The following is a 26,609-nucleotide window of genomic DNA, read 5'->3' as shown; positions in this document are numbered from 1 at the left end:
TGTCCCCATGTGTCCCTGCACCCCCACTCAGCCACCTTCTCCCCCATCCCCATGTGACCCTCCACCCCCCATCAGCCAGTCCCTCCCCCAATGTGTCTCTGCACCTCCCTCCCCTGGTCTCCATGTCGCCTTGTACCCCCAATCAACCACCCCTCCTCCCTGTCCCCATATGGTCCTGCAATCCCTGCCCTGTCCCCATGTGGCCCTGTAATCCCATTCCCATTCAGCCTGCTCCCCCATCTGCACCCCTCAGTAGCTCTTCTGAACCCCTGTCTGTGACCCCCGCCATGTGCCCCATGCTGTCCATCCCCATATCCCGTGCCTCATGCGTGCTGTGAGGAAGGTAGCTTCTTGCCCTTCCCTGTGTGCAGGTAGGGCTGCTCCTGCCCAGGAGTGGCTACTCTCTGTTCTGGTGCCACCATGGCCCCTAGTAGGCGAAAGGAGTAACTGCAGCATCTTTCCAGCAGAATGTATTTTCTGGCCGGGGGGTGGGGAATTCTGCATGGTACATGAATTCTGGATGTGCTCAGTGGCACAGAATTCCCCGAGGAGTATTAATGCCTAGTGTGTGCTCCCTTGTGGGAGGGCCTGTCTCTGATTTGTTGCCCAGGGGACCAGTGTTCCCTATAATGAGCTTTCCTGTCTGTGGAAAGTTTTAAACCTATAAGCACAGTCTTTTCCACTTCTCCCACTTTTACCTTCTTCTTTTCGTCCTCCTTTATTCACTATGGTGGAATAACTTGCAACTCAATCTTTCAATATGATTTACATCATGGCTTCTCCTCTTCACCTGTTGTCTCCACCCACTCTCCCGTCCACTTGTTCTGGATGAATGGGCCAATAGATATTTCTAGCCCTGTAGAGTATAATTTATTTTGCTGAATATTTTTAATAGTATATTGGTATCACTCATACCCTTAAGTTTAAATCTTGACACTTATACATTAAGCAAGTCAAATATGTATTTTAACACATTTTAAGCAGAAATATTTATTTAATAAAATAAGACTCTTTTTCTCCTGATTATTTCTTGCAACAAACCCTACCTCTCTAAAGTCACCAGGTGGGAACTAGATGGGATTTTCCTTAAAAAGTCAATGCTATTTCTGTATCAGCTGGAGGAAATACTGTTCAGTGATGCAAGTACTCTCTAACTCCACCCATACGATCCTACTACTTTGTAGCACACTCTTTATTCCTCTCTGGGCAGGGGAGAAGAGAAGTCACGAGTAAGAGTTAGTGCTTCAAGTCAGTGCAGAGTACAACGAATGGACTTGCTAGAGTTGTTTTTCCTTTTAAACTCTTCTTTACATGCAAACAGCTCAGAAAGCCATGCCTTAGGCTCTGGAAAATTGAAGCGTCTTTAAGAAATCAGATTGTTTTTCTTCTTCTTTTGGCTTGCAGTAATCAACAGCAGAAAAATGTGTTATGCAGCTGGGAAGCTACTATATGTAGAAGAAACCACCATAGGATGCCATATGAGATTGATTTTAAAATCTTGAACCTGCATACATATGTGTTTTAAAATAATTAGGAAAAAGTAGTACAAAATTACATTATAATTCATCCTGACCAAGACCAATGTGTATTCTAAAAGTTGTTTATTCTATAAATGCTTTGGTGGTTCCATTAGAGATGGGAGTACAGTTCATACAATCACTTTTTGTGTGTGTGTGTGTTGGGGCGGGGAGGGAATATGTCTGTTTTTCAAGTGTGGGGATTGCATTTTTGACGGTGAAGGGCAAAGAACAGAAATTCTCCTTTTTTTTTAAATGGAAAGGCGTAGTGCACTTCTTGGCCTCTCTGGAAAAAAATATGTGAAAGTGTGGTCAGCTGTCTGGCACTGAAAGTAAGGATTTTTTGAACATCCACTCTCTCTTTTAAACCACAGTTCAATGGTGAGTTTAAAGATTAGGTTGTGGGGCTCCCCTTCCCCATTTTCCTGGAGTTTAGTCCTAGCCCATGGAAATAAGCATGGGCAGAAAGCACTGCTGCTGTGGGCAGGCCTCTAACCCGTTGAGGCAGACTAAGGGAAAGACAGAGCTGTGCAGTAGAGTGCTGAATCTAGTGCCTTATATAGTATGCATGTAGTATATAAATCCAGAAAATTTTACCATTCCTGTCTTTTTTTTTGTGAACTGGCAGTTAGTCTCTTCTCTGACAAATTAGAGTATTTCTTTCTCTTCCCTCTATTAGGCTTGTACTCTCCAGAGAACAATTTTGTGTCTCATTCCTGGAAAGTTGGCATGCTATCACAGGATGCAGGTTCCAAAGGCAACTGAGGGTTTAAGTGCTACTGACCATTGGAAAACATTTAGTTAGTTGTAGTGCTATAACAGTTACTTATTATTTGCAGTAGTATTGCCCTGGTATTCAAGAGCAATTTTAGAAAACCTTTCTCCAATAAATCAAGGTGCACAGCTGGATCTTGCATTGTCTTGTTTCACTTCTTTTATTGTATCGTTTCTTGTGAAAAGTGAGAGGGGAACATTCCTCTTTCCACAGATATTTGAGTTTCGGATGTGACACCTCGTGGAAATTCTCCAGTTGAGAATAATGTTGTTCCCAACTTGGATGTACTAAGAAGCTCCTTCTGGTTCCTATCAAATTCAAATGTTAAATCAAAAAGCAGTGACCCTAGTCAGTCACTGAGAATATGCAGATTTTTGGTGGTGTTCTAGCACAGTAGGGAAAGAGCAGGCCAGGACTCAAGATATACATACAAACATACAGTTTATGGATAGCAAGAGCCATTGGTCCATCTGATACCTTTATAAGAAGGTTGACCAGGAATTCTTCATTCGATTTTGTAATTTTTTTAAAGTATGCAGAATTTCCATCTTGGCATGAATGAATTTAAGTGTTAGTACTCTCATAATATCTAGTGGCTGTTCCATGTTCTAGTAATTATGTGAGAAGAAATTTGTCGTAATTAGTAGTCTGAACCTTTTCCTTTCTGCTTCTTCCAATGTTGATCATGTTATGCTGCTTCCTTGAGGAGAGAACAGGTCACAAGCCAGATCATTTTGTGTCCTATTTAGGTATCCGAAAACCACTATGAGATGAGTGAAAAATATGGTAGTAAAAGGGGGTGGTGGGGGGAAGATCTCCAGAAGTTTTAGAGTAATTCCACAAATATCTCTTTAAATATGGGGTTTGCGTTTACTTCCCTTAAACCTATACCAGCAACAATTATTTCAGGTACTCATGGTAAATGTGTTTAGGCTAACCTAACAAATTCTTTCCAAAAAATGTCAAGTATAGATAACGGTTTGAGGCCTTCCACTTCTCTTGATGATATTTCTCTGTGTGGGATGTACATGATAACTTTTGAAAACCACATCTGATCAGTTCCAAAATTTCAGTAAATGTTCTGTGCATCAGTTGGCAGAATCCTGCTAATTTTTTAGTGAAAACCTCAAGAAGAAAATGGGAGACATGTAGAGCCCCTCATGTGTGGTTATCAAAGTCCACAGCTTTGACCAGGTCTATAATTGTCTGTAGATTGCAGAACCAATGGATGACAGCCATTAATACATGCCCATATAACACCCTTCTTGTGGTCCCAGAGGAGGATGGAAGAGTGGAGGGGAGGTTAACACATAAGAAGCTGGGGAGGTTAACACATAAGAAGCTGGGGATGGAAGGGAATTGAGAGATGCAAGAAGCCTTTGGTGTGCTTGGGAATTTTGGCCTACTGAAGCAATAAAGTATGCGCCTTTCTAGACACAAAAAGAAAAGGAGGACTTGTGGCACCTTAGAGACTAACCAATTTATTAGAGCATAAGCTTTCGTGAGCTGTAGCTCACGAAAGCTTATGCTCTAATAAATTGGTTAGTCTCTAAGGTGCCACAAGTCCTCCTTTTCTTTTTGCGAATACAGACTAACACGGCTGTTACTCTGAAACCTTTCTAGACACAGGTAGGCTTAGACAGGAGCAGTCACAAGGGAAATTGAGGGGCACAGAGCATGACATGGACAAATAGAGCACCTGGCATGAGGGTGGGGTAGGGGTTCAGGGAGTCCCTGAAATAGAGAGGCCTGGAAGGGTAGTTCATATCGGGGGGAACAGGGGGGAAGTGCAGGAATGCAATGAGCCCCTGATGCGTGTAATGAGCTCAGTCTACAGAAGCGACAAAGCGTGTGACCCTCTCTCCAACTGTAAAGACAAACTCTGTGATTCAGCAGCAGAACCAAAACAAATATAAAAGTTAATCTGAACTTTTGTCTTCTAGACTTAAAAGATTATTCAAGGCGTTATGTTTCTTATGAAGATCCCTCTCTGAGGAACAGATATTATGTGTGCTATTGTGATCTCTGCCTGTGTTACCTCAAAATTATAGTACTGCAAGGTATTGTGTATTGTGTATACAATAGCACACTAATATTTTTCCCCTGTGCTTTTGGTAAGGGAGAAGTACCTTGGTGGGTGGGGTTGAGTATCTGGTCTAGAAGGTTGTGTGAGGAGGGCACATTTATTTAATTTGCCATTAAATAACTTCATTCTGTAAATTGATTTTTTAAAAATAGATTGTATTAGTTTGATGCAAAGCCAACGAATACTTTTGTTCCTCAAATGTCTTTGCGCAAAGGATATAATTTTAAAAGGATTTTGAAAATCCTATTAAGAGTTGCTAGTGAGGCACTATGTTTTTTGGTTTCATTAGTGGTTGGAGATTTAGACTGGACAGAGGAAGAGAATTTATGAACTCCATCTCTTCAAACTTTGGATGGTCTACCCTGTCAGTACAAATGCTACATTTCAAACACATAGTAAACTATGGAAAAAATTACTATTCCATTCCTAAGTATTTTGGTTTGAATTATAATGATACAAATAATGTGATGTATTCTCACTGAAGTCTTCTTTTGAAGATGAAACATTTAATATAGAGTGGTAAGAAGAGGATCGCCATCATTCCATTTTCTGACATGCAAGACATTGCTCTGTAGGGTTGCTAATGAATACAAATTGACTTAAATCTGGAGCACTACATTTTATGATAAAGTTCATTGTTTACACCCAGCTTTGGTTGGACCAAACTCATTGCTCATCTGGCATGTTTAGCATATACTGGGCATAAATGTGGCTTATACCATTTCATCTTGGCTACCTCTCAAACTTAGTTTGGTACAATATATCCCTTGTGCAATTGTAAGAGTTTGAACAGAACATCTCCTATGTTTATCACCTTGTGAGAATTTGAGTTTTTTAGGATATTAGCCAAACACTTAATCTAAAGACAGCCCAGGAAATTGGCATATTTAACACTATTCATTTGTTGCTGTATTCTGTTTATATAACAACTCTAATTTTCACCATTTCCTTTACTAAATTGCAGTGATCACCAGTTTATCCCAGTGGTTCTGCTGTTGGGCTCTGAGCACAATTAAACCTTTCTGAAGCACAGTGCGTGCATCTGAAATGCCTGATATTCAGTTAGCAAGTCATAAACAAACACCTTTTTATTTTACACTGCGTGGCAGGGAGGCTTGTGGGCTCTTTTTTTAAGACTACAATAACAGAAGAGTGGCGAGTCTTTACATCTTAACTTTTCTTTCTTTTTTCCTGTTTCACTACCACCAAAATCTCCAGGCATAGCAGCAGCGTAAAGGCATTTCCGTGTGCCTTTGTGCATGCCTCTCTTCCTCCTCATCCCAGTACCTCTTTCGGTGTTGTGTGCTTCAAGTATGTTAGCACTCCAGTATTTTTATATGTACTCTATATGAGTTAATGGCAATGTGGGAGGACAGGGAAGAGGAGAAAGAACCTAAATGTGGTGGTGGAGATATCTGGGGATATGAATGACAATTTTAACTTTTGGGATCAAGAAAGACAAACAGAACTGCTATGTCCATATTTATAAGCTGAATCCGTAAAACCACTTTCTGAAACATATTCCAGAAAGGTCCAAAATACGGGCTGTGCATCTTTGTACTTTGCTCTTTAGGCCTCTAGTCTCCTAGCAATGTATAGAGGACTAGCATGCATCGAGGGGAGAGTGGACCTGTACAAAGTTGGAATGCTTATACTTTATTGATTAATGCACATTAGGAGTGAGATTTCTTTTCAGCCCTGTAGGGGTTTATCTGCACAGCATGGCAAAGCATGTTAGAGGGGTGTGATTTGTACAGTACACTAACATACTGCTCTAATTGCCCCATTTAGATCCTGCTGGCATGCTCTAAAAGGTACGTAGAGTGTGTTAATTCAGTCAGTCCTGTTTGAAACAGGACTACATCAGTGTGAACTAGATACCTTTTAGAGTATGCCAGCAGGGTCTACACAGAGGAGTTAGACCACAGCATATTAGAGAGCACTACAAATCATAGTCCTCTAGTGTGCTTTGCTGGTGCATTGTGTAGACAGGCCTCAAGTACTAACAGATTTTAAGTATACAACAAAAATCCAAGCAAATTGCCCTGCAGAATTATAAACTGAAAAGCCTACAAGTGTGGATTTAACCTTTAACTGCAGAACTGAAAATCTGAACATAAAACATATTTCCTCGAGTGCAATTTTGTTGTATCCCACTGGTGGAAGAGATTTTCACATGAGGCTAAAACCAACTGTGGGAAGTACATTTTCATAAAAGCAAATTCAGCTACTGTTTTGTGGATTTCTTAATCATCAGAATAAGACAGTCCTATTTTGGTGTATTGTGAGCTATTAAAATGCAAATCCTTTGGTGCTGATGTTGCTATTCAGAAAGTCTGAAAATGGATTTCTTGCTTGTCCATGTGTTTCAGGTTTTGTTGGCTACTTAAATTTCTTGGGAGTTTACAATTTGGGAACCATGTATGGACTGAGGAAAATATACCTCTGTGGTTGACATTCTGGGGTCCAGTCGAGACCAGTGAGGGCCTGTCATGTTTGCCTTGCAACTTGGGATGCCTCACAATGTTTTGCTGCTGTAGTTCCCACATAGGTCATTCACAAATAGCTTGCCAGTATGCAGGTCACACTCTGAGTGACTGTGTATAGCCACAACCCTGGTTCAGCAACTGTGACCCCAACAGGCTGTCAGCAGCACGGTAGCCACACTCTGGGTTCCAGCAGCCTAGGTTACTATTTGCAGGGTGGCCCAACACACTCCTAGTCTTGAATTCCCTCCCCACCCCCACCCCCCACCCCCCGCAAAAAACCCCATGTGTTCTGCACTGTCAAGCCTTCTACTGCACAGTTCAGGTACAGTAGGTCCATCGCTCTTCTAAGGAGATCAGTATACAACAGTTTGCTACCCTAGTTACCCACTCAGTTTACAACACCAGATTCTTTCTGATTAAAGAATAAACAAGTCTAATTACAAAGAGAGGTTTTAAATGAGTACAAGTATAAAGCATTAAAACAGACTACACTGGGTTCAAGGTGAAATTCTTACATGTTCCCAGCAATCAACTTTGACCTAACTAGAGGTGTCAGGTTGTCCTTTGTCTTCGAAAATCTGGTTTTCCCAGACTTGTGTGGTGAACACACTTCAGACCTAATTTCAGCTTTGTAACTTTACATATGATGTTGCTACACACACTTCATCAAGATGTTATTGACCAGCAAGATTTTAGTTTTCAATGATACTTCACAAGACATATTTTGTACAAAGATTATTACAATAGTATGTAGGGTGTGATTACAGAGATGCAGTCAGTCATAGTGGTGTGCATATGCATAATGGGGATTTAGGTGCAAGACTTCAGTTTTGGTCAGTGGGAGTTGTGTACTAAAACCATGTAAATTATTCCATTACTGTGTAGAGATTTACTATAGCCATGCATATGATCAGCACTTATACATAATTGTTAATGCATATTTACAAAATATATCATGATTGTATTATCATAAAAATCTGTCATTTGTTAAACTGCAGCATAGAGTCTTCTGTACATAATACTTCTATCTATTGTGCTTTCTTCTTTTGAGGTCCCAGATTTCTTTACCATCACTTCTGGTCCTGTGTGGTTTTTAAGTGCAGCTACAGCAAAAAGTTTAAGCAATAGATAGCTTTCTTACCGTTACTAGTTGCCTCTGGGGCCATGGAAAGAACTCCCATTGAATATCATGGCACCAGCATGTCATCATGTTGATTGATGAAGACATCAGACCCTCACAATTATGTCATTCTCTGCTATCCCAGGCTAGAAATGTCCCTTGCAGTATTGACTGTGTGGAGCAATAAGGTTCAAGGGCCCGAAAGTCTACTAATTCCAGCTTGCTGTTGAAAAAGTCCTGTGCAAATGGACATTATAAAAAAAAAACCTCCCAACATTTTAAATCTTTTGTTTACCTACAGTGGTACTGTTTTCCTCCATTATATGCACAAATAATAAAAACCATTCCATTATAAAATGTGGCTCTCCCCCCCCTCCCAAAAAAAAAAATCACATTCATCAGTAAATAGAATATGTGCTCACGGGTTGTAAAACCCATAGATGTCATGGGACCTTGTACTCTTTGGTTGCTCCGGATTTGGTTGAGTTTTTGTGTTCCAAACAGACTTTTTATTAAGGCTGGAGCAGTTCCATATGTTTTTCAGGGCACCTATGTATTGAATACACAAGCTGCTGGGGATCACCCCTGCAACTTTTATGTAAAGTGGAGCAGGGAGAGTTGGGAGGAGAGGGAGTTGGCTGCCTTTTTCAATAGTCCATCTTGTGGTCTTCAAGATATCCTGTGTTTGTCATATGACTCAGTCTAATTATTTTGGATTTGTAATCAAGGGTTGAATAAAATGTACTCTATTTACAGTAAGTATATAATGCTGCATGTTTAAATATATATGTAGCATGCTGTCAGTGCTGCTAGAAATTTGATATGAAAATAAACATGTTCAACTAGTGTGTTTGCAGAGCCAAGTAACTTGATAGTGAATATGGTGAATTTATTGAGGTCACCATTTTACCGTATAGTTGGTACACATTACACTGGATGAGTTATTGGTACAGGTAAGGCTTAGAAAGTCAGTTTGGTAATGTGGGCATTAGTACAAAGATAACTGTACCTGTAAGTCACTGCTTGGCAGTTTCCAAAAGTTAGTTTCTAATATTGGTTTAGGATCTTGTTATACAACAGAGATGTTTTCTTGCTAACCTGAGACTAGTAGTTTACTCCTTCACCATGAAAAAATCAGTGTCCCTTTGTTTCTGAGTTGTTAGAATTTTTTAAGAGAAAAAAGAATTAAGTAGCACAATTCTCTTGATTATTTGTTAGGTTTAGAAGCTTAGCTTCTGAGATGAATGGTATAACAATTTTCATTCTTGGCTTTTTGCTGAGGTCTATAAAGACTTGGTTTGATGTTTTATTACTTGAACTATGGTAAGATTTTTCTTTTCTATAACTGGAAAAAGACTTGTCCAGCTTTCCTTCAATTGTTGAGTAAATCTGAGTTGCATTGATGCAGATTGGTCTGTACTTAGTGGAAGATGTATTTAGAACATGAATAATTAGGTGTGTTGACTGTTCGTATCAGTTAGCAGGTAACACTAGTAACATGAAAGGAGCCGTGTACTTTTTAAAATTACAAACATCCAAAAGAGTAATATAAACAGGTATAGAGTAAATGTGAAATAACTACATTTTCACTGTAAAACCAGTAATGCTTTTTTCTTCTATTCTTTAGGTTCTTGATTGTTACAGACCATTTGCTGAAATGTCCAGAGCTGGTAAAAGTCATGTATGCCAAACTGAGCAATCAAGAAAGGTAACCCCAAAAACCAATGTGGCTTTTAGTATTTAGCATTCCATATACAGTATCCTGTTCACATGTTTGAAAAACTGTGTGGTTTCGTAGCTGGCACATCATCTCTAAATACATGTTTCTATGTCAGTAATGGTTTTAAATTGGTTGGTTAACATTACAGCTTAGCCACAACTGGCAGTGATTTATGTAGGGTTGCAGAATCCAGGTTGGCGCCATTACTCAATAAAGAAATACAAAAAAAAAAAAAAAAAAAAATTAAAGGCAAGGTTTCATGCTTGTGCCTTGATATCATAAGAGCACCGCACCCTGCTTCATTTGAAATATGCCCAGCTGTTCATACCACAGTTGTGATAACTAGAAATTAAAAGGAAGTCTGATAGAATGGATTTACTGTAGTTGGTGTGCTTCAGTCTGAACAGTTGAAAATTAGGCGTGTATTTGCTTATGATTACTTAATACTTTTTAAGATCTTCATTGCACATTTGAAAACTTGAGTCTAGAAAAAAAAACAAGCATGTTGCATCTATAAAGACTCTGTTTTTTTACAAGGGGGAAAGTGTAAAATTTACTTAAGGTTAGAATTATTAACTCTTGAGAATCTTGCAATGTAAGCAGGGGAGACGTGGTTTAGAGAGGAGAGCTTGAGCTTCTCATGGTCCTGTGCACTTTACATTGCATGTATTTTGCCCTTATTAAAAGTTGCCACTATCCTTCCCATTACCATTAGTGGGACAGAAGCCACAAGATTGCATGAATTAGGTTGACCACCATCTCCTATCGCTTTTGCAGGTGCAAGATTCTGTAGACGTGGCCACCCGTCTCTTCATTGTTTTCCATGGGACTATTGTTAGGCTGCCCTCAGGGAAGATGGCAGCTCCCTGGGCAGTATGACTTAAAAACTGGACAGAGAACTATGAAAAGGCAGGGAGATGGGGAGAATGGGATGGCTTGAGACCTATAACTGAAAGAGAGCAAAAATATAGGGGCAGGTTTAAGACAGAAGACTATAAGAAGGGCAGGAGACTAGGTGGAGCAGGGATGGTGCCTGGCAGTGGAGTGGCTGACAGAATGGGGAAGACATAGCATCTTATCTCCTACCTCCTCCAGAACCAGGGAGTCCCTACTCAGATAATCAGTGGGGAAGGAAAGTGAGTATTTTAAACCTCAGGCTTTTTTGTGGGGGGGAGAAGGTATAACTAGTGATTTTTATTTATTTATTTATTTATTTTATGGGATTATGTGGTGCTGAGTTAGTGTTAATTTTTAGTTTTAGCAGTGGAAAAGTTTGCTTGATTCGTCAGTTCGTGTAAGGGTGTAGGACTGCCACATTCCATCTGTAGCATGTGACTTGTTATGGTAAGGTGCTATGCTGCTATAGCTGGTCAACCTACCGAATAAACATTTTCAGTGCACTTATTACACCTATTATGAATCACAAGAATTCTGCAAATCAGCAAGCAAAGTTAACAAACTAATTAAAAAAAAGGAAAATTAATCCGTGTGTGCGGATAGTTCATCTGAAAATGGTTAGTTCGTTTTAATTTAAGAGTTCTATATAATGTACTAGTAAATGTGCTGCAAAGTGTTTTGTAAGGTCTTTAATATTATTAAGATCTCAGAACTCTGCTATTGAATCTTATGCCTATAATTCCCTTTATATCATATTTCAGAGTGTATTCTCTGTCACACATGGCCAAAGAGAGAAAAAGTCCAGTGCATGTAAAAATGTTCTGACTGCCATTAGCTGGACAGAAGAGAGGCATTGTAAACCAGAACATAGGGGCATTGTTGTCTCATTGTGAGACAAGTCAGAGAGACTTCACCATAAGGGTGCCACCTTGGGTGTCCATTAAAGCTGACTTTATGGATGAGGACAGAATGGATGCAATATTGAGGTGTCTGGGAGGACAGTTTAAGCTTACAAATACATACAAACTCTCTGTTACCTGTATATTTCACATTAAATATACTTATTTAAAATCTGTTTACAGGAAATTAACTATGTTGATAGCATTTGCTGGTACACAAATTAGTGGTGGCCCTTAAAAACTTGCCCGTTGTCTTAAAGAACTAAAGTTTATGCAATTGGAGAACTGCAGTATTTGCACTAGTCAAGGTATTTTCTGTAATCAGGACCCAATGCACTTGTAATGCTGAGGCACTTGCCAAAGAGTTGCCCTGCTTGCTGTGGAAATGAGCCCCAGAATCTCAAATTTCAATTAAAAAATACATTTCTGCCCTTTATAGCTATGAAGAAAAATCATTCAAATGTTAACTGAGTGTACTCAATATGGTGATGTGTGCCTAAGTCTGCAGATAGCCTGCAACAGTAGCGCTGAGTAGTCTGAACTGCCCATCTATCTCAGTGATATTCTAGGTCTGAAAACTAATGATTACACTTAAATGTTTGTGTTAACCATTTCTCTGTTGATGATTGTAGTTGGATGTTTCTGCAACAATAATATGCTAAAAGATTTTTTTAAGAGTCAGTTGAAACCTGTTGGCATTTTGTCAAATTCCAGAGACTTCCACAGCTACTCTCAAAAATATTTTGCAGAAATTTTAATAGAAATCTTTCTTTAAGACAAGTTAGTGTAGAATGTGCACAACACTAATTAGTTTTATAAACTAATTGCATGTTAGAATTTTTTTTAAACTAAAGTGTACATATTTACCATGTTATCTGTTTTTTAAAGGTAAATCATCTCCTTCATATCGAATCTTTTTATTCCTGTAGAGATCTTCCAGTTTCCCTTTAATCCTTTTTTATTCTTTTCACTCTGTTTTTTGTTTGTTTGTTCTTAAATTAAATCAACCAACCAACCTTCAAGTATTTGAACATAACTTTCAATTATTTGCATCTTGCTGTTTTGGTTTTATTTGAAAGGACACAGAAGCACATCACAGTGAATGGTGCAAACCTTAGTAAAATTATCAGCAGTAAAACAGTTACCAAAGTAGCCAAGTTCTATTCTGAAAAGTTAATTAGTATAAATTGCATCACCCTTATTCAACATACATACGGCTTTGCTGTATTCAGAGTCCTATCTGCTTACTGGTAGTAATAAAAATAAGAGCTTTTTAATTACTTTTTACTCTGATTAGTACTGCAGAGCCAAAATTTCTAAAGGATAGTCAACTGTATTCTACCCCTTTACGTCTTTAGTAAGTTGTGATGTTATAAGTTGTACCAGCCCCTTTAAGATGTAATTTGAAGACATCAGTGTTGGAGAAGTCTAACTGAGGGCTAGCTTACCTTGCAGAACCTTTATTAGTGAAGATGCACGAGAAGGAAAGATCTGAGGTTAAATTCACAGGGCTGGCAGTTAACCTCTTTTTAGTTGTCATCTTTTCTCATATGTTATCTTCTGGTCTTCAAACAACTCCCCAGCCTCACCAAGCTCATCATCATAAGCAAACTCCCCACAAATGAAGACACACCAACTTAAAGTAGCACCAGCCCCTTCCGTAATAGATGCAAAACTTGCAGACATATCTCCACTGCTACGATGATTAATATTCCCCACAACACACTTTTCAAGATCTCTGGGTCCTACATGTACCTGTCACAACAGGTGGTTCACCTCATCCATGCCACTAAGAACTGTGTGGATGAAACAAGACAATCCCTACACTCTTGAATGAATTCACACAGAAACACCTTATCACCTATGGACCAACACTTTTCACAAAACGATCACTTAGTATCTGACCTCTTAGTCCTTGCCCTCAAAGGAAACCTGCACAACACTTTCAAAAGATGAGACTCGGAGCTTAAATTCGTGTCTTTGTTAGATGCTAAAAATCACAGACTCAGTAAAGACACTAGATTTATGGCCCACTGACCATTCTTTGTCCTATGACTGCAGAAGTGTTAACTGCGGGTTTCACCTTGAATTATTTCTGGCAATGTGTGTTAACTCCTTACGCTTAATAATCTGTTCCACCTTGTATTTAGCTGTGGTGCTTTGAATACTTTCCCCAGACCTGAAGAACAGCTCTGTGTAAGCTTGAAAACTGCTTTTACCAGCCAAAGTTGATCCAATAAAAGATATTACCTCACCCATTGTTGGCTCAGCGTCTCTCAATATTTTCTATATCAAATATGCTCCATTTACTTTCATAGAACTCAACAATGCTATTTTTTGAGCGTCTTTCAGAGTAGAATTGACATCATCCATTGAAAAAATGACCAGATTTTAGACTGAGGAGGTTACCGAGTTTAATATCCTCAAGCATATGCATATCTAAGGATTCAAGTCATTCATAGATTTCTTTATAGGCAGAGAGAACTAATACGATCTAAGCACCTGCATAACACATACTATAGAATGTTCACACAGAATTGAACCTAGTAATAGCTATGTTTCAGATTTAACACTGGTGGTTGCTCTCACTTTTAATGCTATCGTTCGTTTACAAACTCTAGAAGGCAGCACTGTTACATTGATTGTTGCTAACTCTTTATGGTAGCAGTTGCATAATGTCCTTGCCAGTAAGGTGAAATCAGGAAGAACTGGGTAAAATTTGTATTGGAAAAGGTTCAAATTAAAAAGGTTCAAATGGCATCAAACAGAGAAGTTAGATAAAAAACATAAAATAGTCTTTCTGGAAGGATACAATGATAACACGTAGTAATCACAACAAGCAAGAGTCAAAGCAAGCTGCTCCATGAGACACAGAGGCACAGTCACTCCACCCTGTTTTGGGTTGGCCTTTTCCAGAATGACACTGATTGCACACTTCCACACACAATCCCCTGGCCTTCAAGCAAGATCAGGAACCATTCTCCGTGCCCCACCCTATTCTTAAACGCATAGTTTATGATTCCAACACAGTCCTCAATATATCACAGCTGAGAAGTGAGCCACAAGAATGATTCCAGGTCTGGAAAACCTGCCTTACAGTGAGAGATTTAAGAAGCTCAGTCTATTTAGCTTATCTAAGAGAAGTTCAGAAGTGTCACTTGATTACTTTCCTAAGTACCTACATGAGAAGACGTCTAATAGTAGACATTGCCTTAATCTACCAGACAAAGACATAATGAGCTTCAGTGGTAGGAAGTTGAAGCTAGACAAATTCAAACTGGAAATAAGGTGTATGTTTTGAACAGTGAAGGTAATTAACCACTGGAACAATTTAACAAGATATGTGGTGGAGTATCCATCACTCAAAATCTTTGTAAATTGAGATTGGTTGTCTTTCTAAAAAGATATGTTCAAGTTCAACCCAAGTTTATGGACTTGAAGCAAAAATTACTGGGTGAAATTCTATAGTGTGGGTTATGCAGGTGGTCAGATAGTAATAGTTCCCTCTGTCCATAAAATCTGTGAATGACTTGACTCCTTAGACATGCATATTAACCCAATTAAACTCAATCTAAAATCTGGTCATTTTTTTCAGTGGGTGATGGAAAACAGCTTTTAGCATGGTTGCCCCAAAAATGGGAATTGACCAATTATTCACATAGAGTTGAGGGCGTTGGGCAACTGGCTTCTGGTAGTTTGTGGATGGGGAAGTGTGGTGGGAATGCTTTCCCCTACCTTATCCTTAAATGGTACAACTATCTTGTGATGGGGCCTCATCAGATTTATAGTGAAATCTATGAAGTTATCCTTATCTGACAACCTCCTATCTGTGACCACTTCAGCTTATCCCGCATGTATTGAGTACAGTTCCCTACCACATTCACTAAAAGGATTTTCACAGTCCCTTGAATGGTTGCTTGAAACAGGCTTCACTGTATTAGTGAGATATCAAGATTAACTCGGGAAAAACTGCCTGCCTTTTACCTTGGTCAGTTGTTTTTTTGGGGTTAATAGAATGTGACCATTCTTTTCCATTGGAAAAAAAATCTCTCTCCCCTTCATTGTGACAACTCACTTGGCACATTAAACTGTATGGAGTAGTTCAAATGCAAATTTAATTTTGATTTTAAATGTCAGTCCTCACATCTGAATTGCAAATATTTTAGTCAAAGGAAACTCTGAGCTTGCCCTTGCATGTGCTCAATAAAGAAAACTCAAGATGAGAGAATGACAGTAAAACCTTGCTAATCCGCACTCTTCTCAGCAGAGGTTTGATCAGGAGTGCTGCACTGAGGTGTCATATTATGAAGACATCTTTATTCCTTTTTATGTGTAAAGTTTGCATTGTGAATTGATATATCAGAAATAAAACTAAACTATAATTATCAGAGAAAATGACCAAATTACATTTTGCAATAAACTGCCTTTTTATTGTTCACTTACTTGCTAGTTCAGATAATTCCATAATTTTCAATGGGAATTTTAATGATTAATGTGGACTGGAGAATTTCTACAATCTATCTAGTGGCAATTATATTATAGCTATATAGACAAAGGTATATTCTTTCCTTGATTTATTGAGTTCCCTCCTCCCTTCCAACATACACTTTTATTTGTAGTTTTCTGTCAGGAAGGAGGGAATTAGTAGAAGATTATATACACAAAATAAAGTGTAAAGGGAGGCACAGTTAAAGGGATGCTGTCAAGTAGTGTAGGTTGTGTATGTTTTTGTATTCTGTTAAAGATAACTTTAAAGGAAGATTTTACCATTCTTCTCTCCACCCTCCCTACACATTGTGTAGCATGTGCAACAACCGTAGCATTGTCAGGTGCAAAAGTAGAAAATGAACAGGCTGTTTTAAAAGTCAATTTAACTAGACTTTTCTGGCTAGGCTGTCTCAGGTGAACTGTGTGTAAAAATTAATCAAAACGTGTGGTGAAAGTTAATTGCTGTCTAAAGCTCTTTTGCATTTTGAAAACCAGACATGATGTTAGTACCACAGGTGAACGAAGGCTTTGTAAATTTAGTTAACAAGTTTACCTACTCGTTTATTCATTTTAATTTCAGGATTACTTTGTTAGAACTGATAATGGCCAAAATAAGTGAGAAAAATTCAATGACCAGTGATGAAATGGCAATGCTCTTGAAAGATGCTGAATTTCTTGCAAGCCTTTTCCAGGAGAAATGTCGCGATGTGCTCAAATTAACTGCTGCTGCAAATACAGAAGATGAGGTAAGACTTCAGGAACACTGTGTTAGAATCTGAAGTTGCTGCCATGTGTTGGTTCATGTACATAAAATCACAGTTATCTCTTGCCTATATACTCAAACTTCCTTTGGATGGTAAAGCAGCTGAAGAGATCATCACAGTAATCTCTTGAACCTTTCTGGTTTTCTTAAGTCTCAATTTGCTGCTGCACAGTGAACGTTGCCTCTACCAAGAAATGGGATAGAATTGCTCAGAAGACCTTTTACTTATACATGATATTGACTTAAGAATTTAGTGCTCGCAAGAGTCCTTACTTGACATCACAGGAGGTGGTAGTAGAAAACAGTTATTTTTGATCATTTTTAGTTTGAGTTCGATGTCTTGACTTCTTCTAGTTTTACCAAGGGCTGTTCCTATTTTTTAAATTTTTTAATTGTGAATTTTATTTTAGACAAATAGTCTTACTTCTGTAGGGACCTTGGAAGCCAAGTTAAATTTGCTGAACAAAAATAGCATTTCTGACTAGTTTTTAATTGTTTTGAAACAAAAATAGATGGAGCTGTAACCTTATCCTGTCTTTTGACAAAAATAACCTTATCCTGTCTTTTGACAAAAATGGCTCAACCATATATTTAAGATACGTAAATTGTCAAATGCAACCATTTAAAAACATCTTACAAGTAGTGAATTTTTAAAATGCAGTTGGCTAATGATAAAGATTATCTGTTTCATACTGTGATTTAGAGTTTAGCTTTTGGGTGTCTTTTTATTTTCTTCTTGTGCTGAGTAGGGAGGAGTGTCCAAGAGGGTCTCTTCCTCCTTGTCATGCCGCATGGGGTATGCTAAGGAGGCCTTTCCCATCTTCAGGTAGAGATCTCTGCTAATCTAGTTTTTCCGCATTCGTTTGTGGGGGATTTTGCTTTCATCTTTCCATCCCATTGTATACAAGTAGGAAGGCACAGCTCTAACCCTGTCTCCAGAAGTACAGACAGCAATTACCCCCATGGCTGTAATACCCCTTGACAATCATAGGTAATTAATATAAAACGCACCTATCACAGGGAGAACCAATACCTCCTCCGTCTTACGCTTTCTCACTCTATGTTGCTCATGGAATGTCAATTGGTATTGCCCTCAGATCTGGGTGTCTCTGACCTTCAGGTAGCTTTTCATGCTTTTTTAATACAAATACCTGAAAAACCCTTTATCCTATGAAGATTGGAAAAAATGTATTTACCAAGCCTACATTTAGCAAAATACTTTGTAACTACTGATGCTTTCTTGAGTTCTCAGGTATATGACATCCGATGGTACAATTATCTTTAACTCACTGACTTCAGTTACTTCTACTCACAAAAAAGGAATAATCATGTTTAAAAAGACTAAAAACCTAAACTTAGAAATTACACACTTTTTTTTACAAGTCATAACCAGCTTCTTTCCAGCAGGAGGAGCACCGTACTATGTCAGAAATGTTGGTTTCCAATATAATAGTGTAGATGGAAGAGAGAAGTACCTTGTAATTAAAACAATGCTATTACAACCTAATTTATTTTTAAAAAAATCTTTAAGAACGAGCTTCTGTGATAAATCTAGTTTGAAATGCAAATGAAAAAAATCATGCCTTTGTACGTTACTATTAAACTGTATTGTAGCTGTCTGAAACTTGTGTTAGAATATTTATAAGTGTTCAAGAACTCAAGATATACTAAGCGTATCGTGTTATATGTGGGAAACCTGCTTTTATAAGGCTCTCAGAAATACCTCAGTGAAAGTGGTAGTTGAGTGGATAGCAAAACTGAGAATGGGGGAGAGGTACCCTACAGTATGTCCATGGACAATAGTCTTTCTCGTCTATCCAAGGAGAATTTTTGAAGTTCGACTAAAAAGTCCTTTTAGATAAGTGAAAGAACTTGACTACTACTAGAAAAGATGGCAACTTGAAACTAAATTAAAGGGAAGCATAGTGAGAGATTTCCGTCAACTTTTTTCCTATTCAAGTAGGCTGTGTTTTCTGTTGTTAAAAATACATGCTTGCTTTTTACAGTAAAAAGACCCCTGCTCCGCTTTCAGAGGAAGTCGACCAGCAGTCTCAAAGCTGTCATAGTCGGTTGCCATATCTAGCACTAAAGTTAAGTCCCTCTTGGACGTAAACACAGAAGTCATTATCAGTATTTTTTAATCCCATTATTATTGATCATTTATTGTCCTGAAACTGGAGTTGCAAATAAAAGAAGAGGATTGGCAAGAATAGCTGAAAAATAGTCTCTCCACAAGAGGGAAAAATTCTGATAAATCCATAAATATTGTGCCTTGTTGTTTACGAAGAATAACCAATAGAAGTTCAGTCGTCTCAGTATTTTAGTTAATTTTCAAAATATTTGAATTTTTGCCTAAGGATTGTATTATTTTACAAGTAATGGGATTGTGCCTGCAAAGAATCGAATGTAGTATTTTTCTTTAGACATCATGTTCTGCAGACAACATATGTTCTATCCCAAGCCAATCAGAGGTTGATATTATGCAGCTGCTTCATAGCTAACATTAAAATTATTTTATTTGGTACATAAGCTTGTTTTCTAGCATTTCCCCACTTCCATCAGCTTCTGTCCACCAGACCTGAAAAATACCAATTTCCCTCAAATTTGCGTGACTTATTTTGTTCCTGGCTAGAGAGGATTTTTTTCTGTGTTGGGAAGTTTATTCAAATTCAGAAAATAAGTTTTGGGTTTTTTTAAACCAATCTTTCCTGTTTCAATTTTTTAAAATATTCCCCATTCATTTTGGCTAGTCAGATCTCCAAAATGAGCTGGACTACAAACTCAACGTTTTTGTTTTGTTGGTCTTATAGAGGAGTATCTAGGGTTGTTGTTTTTTTTTCAGGCGGGGAAGGCGTTAATAAGTTATATAAATGTAAACAGGACAAAGATGAAAATATATCTTGTATAAAAATGACATGTTCCTCCTATCGGGCCTTGCTGTAGAAATTGTTCGCCTGAGCCAGAGGATGAAATGGTGCATGGTAGGTGACATGCAGAGTGCAGGATTCTAGGAAGGGATATGTGGGAGACAATGAACCAGGAAAGAGATATTTCAAAAGTGCTAATTTCCAAACACCCCTTACTGATCTTGATAAGAACTGTTGGGTACTTGGCAGTTTTGAAGATTAGGCCACTTATTTTTTTGATACCTAAATAGGTTCCTAAATCCATAACTGTACATTCCCCTTTTTTTTTCTTCAAATCTTTTACCCATCAAATAAGTACCTCCTCCCCGCGCAAAAAAGGCAAAATTAACACATGGGTGTGTGGTGCATATTAGGTGGGGCAATAGGGAGACACCTGCCAACCATTGAAACCATCTGAAAAGTTTTGCTTTTGCATACATATACACCAACAACTCGGAGTCAGCCAAACAAAACAGTACCAACAATCTTTGCCGACAAAATACGCCTTAAAAAAGTGGCTTAGAATGAAAGTGTCACAGCTCTCACTAGAGAGTTGCTTGAGCAACACATTATATATGTTTGTGTGTAATACAATATATTTACACATACAATTGTCTTCAAAAGTACTGTGCCAATAATACTATTTACAGATATATATAGATATTTGTTTGCCCTTCAGTTAAATGGCACATAAGTGTCTATTATGACTACAGATGATACATACATTAGCTGAGAGTTTTTCAGTAAAACTACCGTATCACAGTACAAAATAGGAACATGGGATGAAAACATTACAAATACTGTCTCTCTCTCTCATTGAAATACAGTTGTGATGCATTTCACTAAACCACATAATTATTCAATGAGTTTGCTTTCACCAGCACAAATCCAATGTACAAAATAGTTTTAGGGCTATATTGTGTCTTGGACTACATGCTGATGAAAGGAAGCAATGGGAAATAATTTCCCTTCCATTCCTGCATGGGCTAACTGGATCATAAGTCTGGCAGGTAGACAAGCAGGTACTATGTGCCTGTTGACCTGTTGAGCAGGGATGAGTGGGGAATGGACGCAGACCTGGATCTGCCAGCACCGTCAAGCTAGCATAGAGAGACAAGGTGGGTGAGGTAATATCTTTTACTGGACCAACTTCCCTTTTTGAAGGAGACAAGCTTTTGAGCTTACACAGAAATGTGTTAACTGGAAAGTTTCTCTCTCTCATCAACAGAACTTGTTCCTATAAAAGATATTACCTCACCCACCTGGACTCTCTAATATCCTGGGATTAACACAACTTCAGCAACACTGCAAGCAAGAAAGCACAGAGTGTGTCATAATGTGCTACTGGTATAGGCCAGCAGCAAATTACAGGGTAAGAGGGAAGCAAGGAAGGAATTGTAACTCAGAGATGTGTCTCTGTCATAGTGTCTCCAAGCGGCTACTCCTGGGGTGTTTGTAGCTTATTAATTGTCCTTTACACAGGGCAATGTCTAAAGTCACAGTTTTGTCCTTAGGCATTGCATGGCACACTGAATATTTGTTGTTTTTCTGAGTGATGATTTTTTAATTCTAAGTGCCGTACGATCCACCTAACTAGTGAGAGTCTACACCAAGAAATAGTTTTCTGGTTGAATAAATAATATGCAAATAAGACTCTTTTCTATCTAACCAGAATACTGCATTTATAATCCCAAATGCCTGTTTACCCAAGAATAATGTAAATTCTCGCAGCCAAAGTTCATTCAACCACAGAATTATACAGGATTCTTGCGGATAACAAATTGGTGTCTTGCAGGCAGTGTTTGTGTCTTTAAAGTGGGCCACTCGCACTGGGTAAACTCAAAGAAAAAACATTTATACAGAAGTGATTTTCTCAACTTATAATTTTCTGTATTTCTGCTGTTGGAAGATACTGTGTTTTTAATAAAAACTTTATCCCTTACAGCTCTGTTTTGCTTTCTCTGTGATCTTTCATGGAAGTTGTAACACTGTGTTTGACAATAGTCTGTAGAAAGGAAATGATTGTAATTTAATATATTAATTATTATGGCTATTGGGAAGAAGCCCTTGTTTGTTCATATATATTTATAATGAAATATAATCTTTAACAATTTTCAGGGAAAACAATGAAAAACGAGTAAATGGATATGGTGCCATATATTGCTGATAGCTCATGCTTTTCAGCAGACCTTCTGATCTTAGATTCATGTTTATGAACAATAATATATTTTGTGTGTTCATAATTTCAGAAATGCTGCCTTTCTTTTATAGGAAGCAATAGTTACAATTCGGCTTCTTGATGTTCTTTGTGAAATGACATCAAACAATGAACAACTGGAACATCTGCAGACTTGTCCTGGTTTGCTTGAGACAGCTGTGGGTAAGTTGTTAAATGCTACCGCTTTCCAACTTCTGCTTGGTTTCAAAACTGTACTGCACCATACATGAAAATGAGTTTTTTCCACAACTCCTGGTAATTATTATTGACCTTTTAATAAAAATAAATAAATAGAGCAGTGAATTATTAATCTACATTTTCAGATGTTTGGTTTGTCTCTGGAAGTTCTGCTGCTGTACTTGTTCAGAGTGCAGTTAGCTCTGTTTCCCCAACAGAGCCTTTATCTGTCTCTCAGCAGTCCTGTTTGTATGGGATGAGTTTGTAAAGGATGACAGCTTCATTTTATTCTACTGTCTGATTGTGTGTTTGAGTTCCTCTAAAAAGAAAAATAGGACTTTCCCATCTATCACTTATTCAGTACCTGAAAGCCAAGATAGAGAATACAATAAAAGTTCTCATTAATCAAATTGTTACTTCAAAGTTCAGTTTAAAACAAGCCTCCCCATAAAAGTAAAGATTTTTACACAATAAAAAGAAGCCAGGCCAATGAGGAGAGACCCTCGCCTCAGGGAAAAGGGAGAAAGTGGTGTGCAAGTGATGATTTCTACTCCCAAAACTCTTTGCTTCAGCTGAATCTGATGTTGCTGCACACAGCCTTCTACACAGCTCATAAAGGTCTCATGTCAGTTTAAGGAAATCATTCATTCAACATATTACTTTGAACTTGTAGACTGAAACTACTCAGCTTATATACACTGAGATATTCTAAATGTCCTTTGGGAAGAGGATTGCTAGTGTGCTCTGCTCCTACGCTTAGCTACAGCTAACCTTTCTGATTAAATTCAAATACATAATTTACTACTTCCATTAAGTAAGGGCACTTAGATACACTTACATTGATGTATGTCTTGAAGAATCACAAAATATTCCCTTGTACTTCCTTAACAAATGCTTAACTATTTCAGCACAGATGGAGAATTACAAGGAGTTGGAGATCCATACAGCAGTTTCACCAGTTAATGTGCCAATACTTGTTTCACTAGCAGCTTTCTGTCTGTTTTTTCTGTGCAGCTATCTCCAGATTAATTAAACACAGCTGCAGACTAGAACATTGCAACCATGTGTGATGTATTATAGTTCTATTGGCTAGCAGTGCCTGAGGACTACAGCAATGGATTCTGTTCTCCAATTTGTTTGTTAGCCTAAGAATAACTATGTTAACTTGACTGTTCAGTGTTTTTTGTTAGCAGTAGTTTGAGGCAAAACCTCAACGTTCCAGAGAAGTCTCTGCTTTGAAAGAATTGAAAACTGAGCACTACGAAGGCATAGCATCAAGAAGAGTGTCCGAATCATCAACCACCGATGGCTCTGATGCCTGTGTGTGTGGAAAATTGGACTCATCATTAAGACTCTGTGTCTGAACTACAAAATCAAATAAGTGGGAAAAGCTTCAGGGCTGTCTCACCCTAATCCTGGCACAAAAATTAATAAACAAACAAACAAAATTGGCAAACTGATGTTCTTCCAACATTCTTGAAAAATCTAGAATTATATAGAAATGATAGTGTTGTGAAAATAGCACTGCGCTATGAAAAGCAGTGATGTTCCCAATATGGTAATGTATTAAAATGTCTGTTTGCTTCCTTATGTAGATACTTTGCAGCTAACCCACCTGGCTGGGAAACAGACTACAAATATCTTCACTGCCACACATTCTATGACAGGGGAGGGAGAAATTTCACATCCAGCTGTGGGTTTTAAATCACACCTCATTCGTTTGATTGGAAATCTGTGTTACAAGAATAAGGAAAATCAAGACAAGGTAGGATTGTTTCCATGCAGTCTCTTGCATGATCAGCTACACACACGAGTTTGGTTTATGACTAAATAATATAGTTAATCTACAGTAGAGGTTAAAATTTGTATTAGGAGGGCAGAAGTAGAAATAAATGTTGCTGGACTTCTTCAGAATTATGAAAGAAATCCACATCACGTAATTACCATAATAATTGGCTTTATTTTGTATGTGTGTTTAACATGTTCAGTTTTATCTGTGCTTTCTGTCCATCTCTCTCACTCAAAGCCAATGTTTTGTTCTTCCTGCCCCGTTCACATCTGACTACAGTTCTTAAAAAGCTTCTGGAAGTTAAAACCCAGCTGATTTTTAAAAAAACAAACAAAAATCAAGTTTAGTTGGCCTCGCTATTGCCTCTCTCTCTCCCCTAAAACTTTCTTCCATTTTTGAGATACAGGTAAGTCTGCATACCTCCTCACGTTGAATCCTCTGACTATTGAGGAGCCAGTCCCATATAGGGAAAATTAGCTTTTCTTTCTGGAGTGAGAACAATGAAAAGAAAGTGAGATGGCAGCTGCCTACTCTTAATAATTAAATCCTTTCCTGAGTGTTGCATAAGAAGTGATGTTTCATCCAGATGTGAACCTGCTTTTCTTGCTGCAGGCAAGTAGGCCTTCCATGAAAAATATTGTAATGTTTAAATGCATTATGTTGTAAACCTTTCCAGAATTGGACAGATTGCACCATAAGATAAATTAATCAAAGGGCTCCTAACACATAATGTTCCTCCACAACACACTTTTCAAGATCTCTTGGTCCTACACATGCCTGTCACAACACAGGAGATGTGCTGAAAAGTGTGTAGTAGGGAATATTAATCATCATAGGAATGGAGATATGTCTGCAAGTTTTGCATCTATTATGGAAGGGGCTGGTGCTGCTTTAAGTTGGTGCGTCTTCATTTGTGGGGAACTTGCTTCTGAAGACACATCTTCTGATGACGAGCTTGGTGTCGTGGTAGCCTTCCCTCTAGCTCATGAGGGCTAGAGGTAACTGTTTCTTAGGGTCAGATGGACGGTTTGAGTAAATTCAGGATTGTTTTCTTTATTTCAATATTGTCTTAGATAAAGTTAAAGGGTGTGGGTGACAATTTCCAGAAAAGTAATAGATGGGATAGAAAATAAAAAGCATGGGATAATAGCTAGCTCAAATGACTAGTAAAGGAATATAGAGCATTTTACATCTATCAGCAACTCAAATCAGGCCTATGCTAGCAGGGACTATAGCTATTATCTGACCGCTCGTGAGCGTTCCATGTGAGATGAGCTAATCTAATTCCACATTGCCAAGTAGAGTCTGTGTAGTGTTACTTGGGCTGTTTGTATCTGGTCCTCCACTCCTTATTTTGTGGTCACAGTCTCAGGTTTTGCCACCTGTGGAGGAGGATTTCTTTAACAGTATAGTTTTTTCATTGGAACAGTCTGTTATGCTGTTTGGATGGAAGTAATATCAAGTACACTGAACAACTAAATATCAAAGGCAGTTTCCTTGGGAATGCCTGTACTTCCATTGCCAGTTTGAGGAGACATATATATGCATTAGCTCTCGTTGCTAAATGGTAGTTTGTCTTAAGCCCTGTGTATGGCCAGTGCAGTTGCACTGCTCCAGGAATAAGACTGAGTGGATTGTGACTCAAGTCAGAATCTACCTCCCCATTTCCTCTTACTCTATGGGAGACAGACCCTTCACCAGTACCTATACCTGGCACGGACTACATCTCCCAGTGTGCTCTTGCAGCTCTGCTGTCTGGTGCATTGGAGGCAGAGCTGAAGCAATGCCCATCTACACAGGCTGGGAGGGAGGCTGGTAGTGACTCTGCAGAAACTGCTTCCTTCACCCATCCTCTCACCTGCTATTCAAGTAGCTAGGACAAGAGATTAAAGATGTGATTTATATTGGCAATGGTGGAAAATTTTGGGACAATGCTTCTGAGTGGAAAAATTAATTACTGCTGTTACTTTGATGCATCTGCATCTTGTATTAAACCCATAGTTTAGTTTTCAGTAAATTTATTTTTCTCCCTCCATTGTGGAGAGAAGCCTGGTGTTAGCCCTGTGGTATCATTATGATGGAAACCTTCGGGGGCTTTCTCTTAGGAGTGCATTGTTTACATCTCTCCTTCTTCATAGTTTATTTTTGCTATTGTGATAAGTTCTTAAGACATAGAAAAAGCAGAGGTTTAAGTTGTAAAATGAGATGTGATGATTAAAGCAGGTTGTTGCCAGGCTAGCCACCCTAATTATATTTTTTCTGAAGCTGCGTAGGTGAAGTGTTGTAAGAAAAGAGTCTCAGACCAAATTTCCAGTTCAGGTACAAAAAATATGGTTGTGCAGGATATCACTGAATATGAGTTTTGACTTATATAACATGTCTGATGTAAATCCGAATGTTTTCACTCAGTGCTGGTAGAGCTTGAGCAGCAACAGACATATGGAAAGTTCAAATCTGTGCAAGGAGTGAAAACTCCTTTTTACCTAAACAGTCTGGTGGGGCTCACCACCCTCTTAGCTCCTGCTTCAGAGAGGGGAAGCAGTCAGGAACTGCCACATCTAGGACACCAAGGGGCAGGCTGAGCCAGGTGGGCCACTTGTCTCCACCCCTGGGACAGGCATGGAACTCTCTCAAGAGGGGAACCTGCCAAGAGCCACCTTAAAACACCTTAGGTGTGTTTGTGGGGGAAGGGGGGAAGGGAGGAGTTGTGTTTTTGCTTTGTGTTTTGTGTCTCACAGAATGCGACTGGGTGCCTCCCTTAGTTG

The 26,609-nt window shown here is 38.5% G+C and overlaps 1 protein-coding gene across 12 annotated transcripts in view; it reads left to right on the top strand.

The window, feature by feature from the left end:
* ATXN10 (ataxin 10) overlaps positions 1–26,609 on the top strand; it is a 338,101-nt gene that overhangs the window by 69,030 nt on the left and 242,462 nt on the right. For all 12 annotated transcript variants that reach the window (XR_012155466.1, XR_012155465.1, XR_012155473.1 and 9 more), the window contains 4 exons: positions 9,615–9,695; positions 16,572–16,737; positions 21,932–22,040; positions 23,651–23,820. Coding sequence is in view for 6 of the 12 variants with exons in the window: in XM_073315943.1 (XP_073172044.1) it covers positions 9,615–9,695; positions 16,572–16,737; positions 21,932–22,040; positions 23,651–23,820 (526 nt within the window). In the remaining 6 variants the exon portion in view is untranslated. The remainder of the gene's footprint in view (positions 1–9,614; positions 9,696–16,571; positions 16,738–21,931; positions 22,041–23,650; positions 23,821–26,609) is intronic.

The sequence above is a fragment of the Lepidochelys kempii genome, chromosome 1 (assembly GCF_965140265.1).
Source record: "Lepidochelys kempii isolate rLepKem1 chromosome 1, rLepKem1.hap2, whole genome shotgun sequence".
Lineage (NCBI taxonomy): Eukaryota > Metazoa > Chordata > Testudines > Cheloniidae > Lepidochelys > Lepidochelys kempii.
This window is presented reverse-complemented; position numbering and strand designations above follow the sequence as displayed.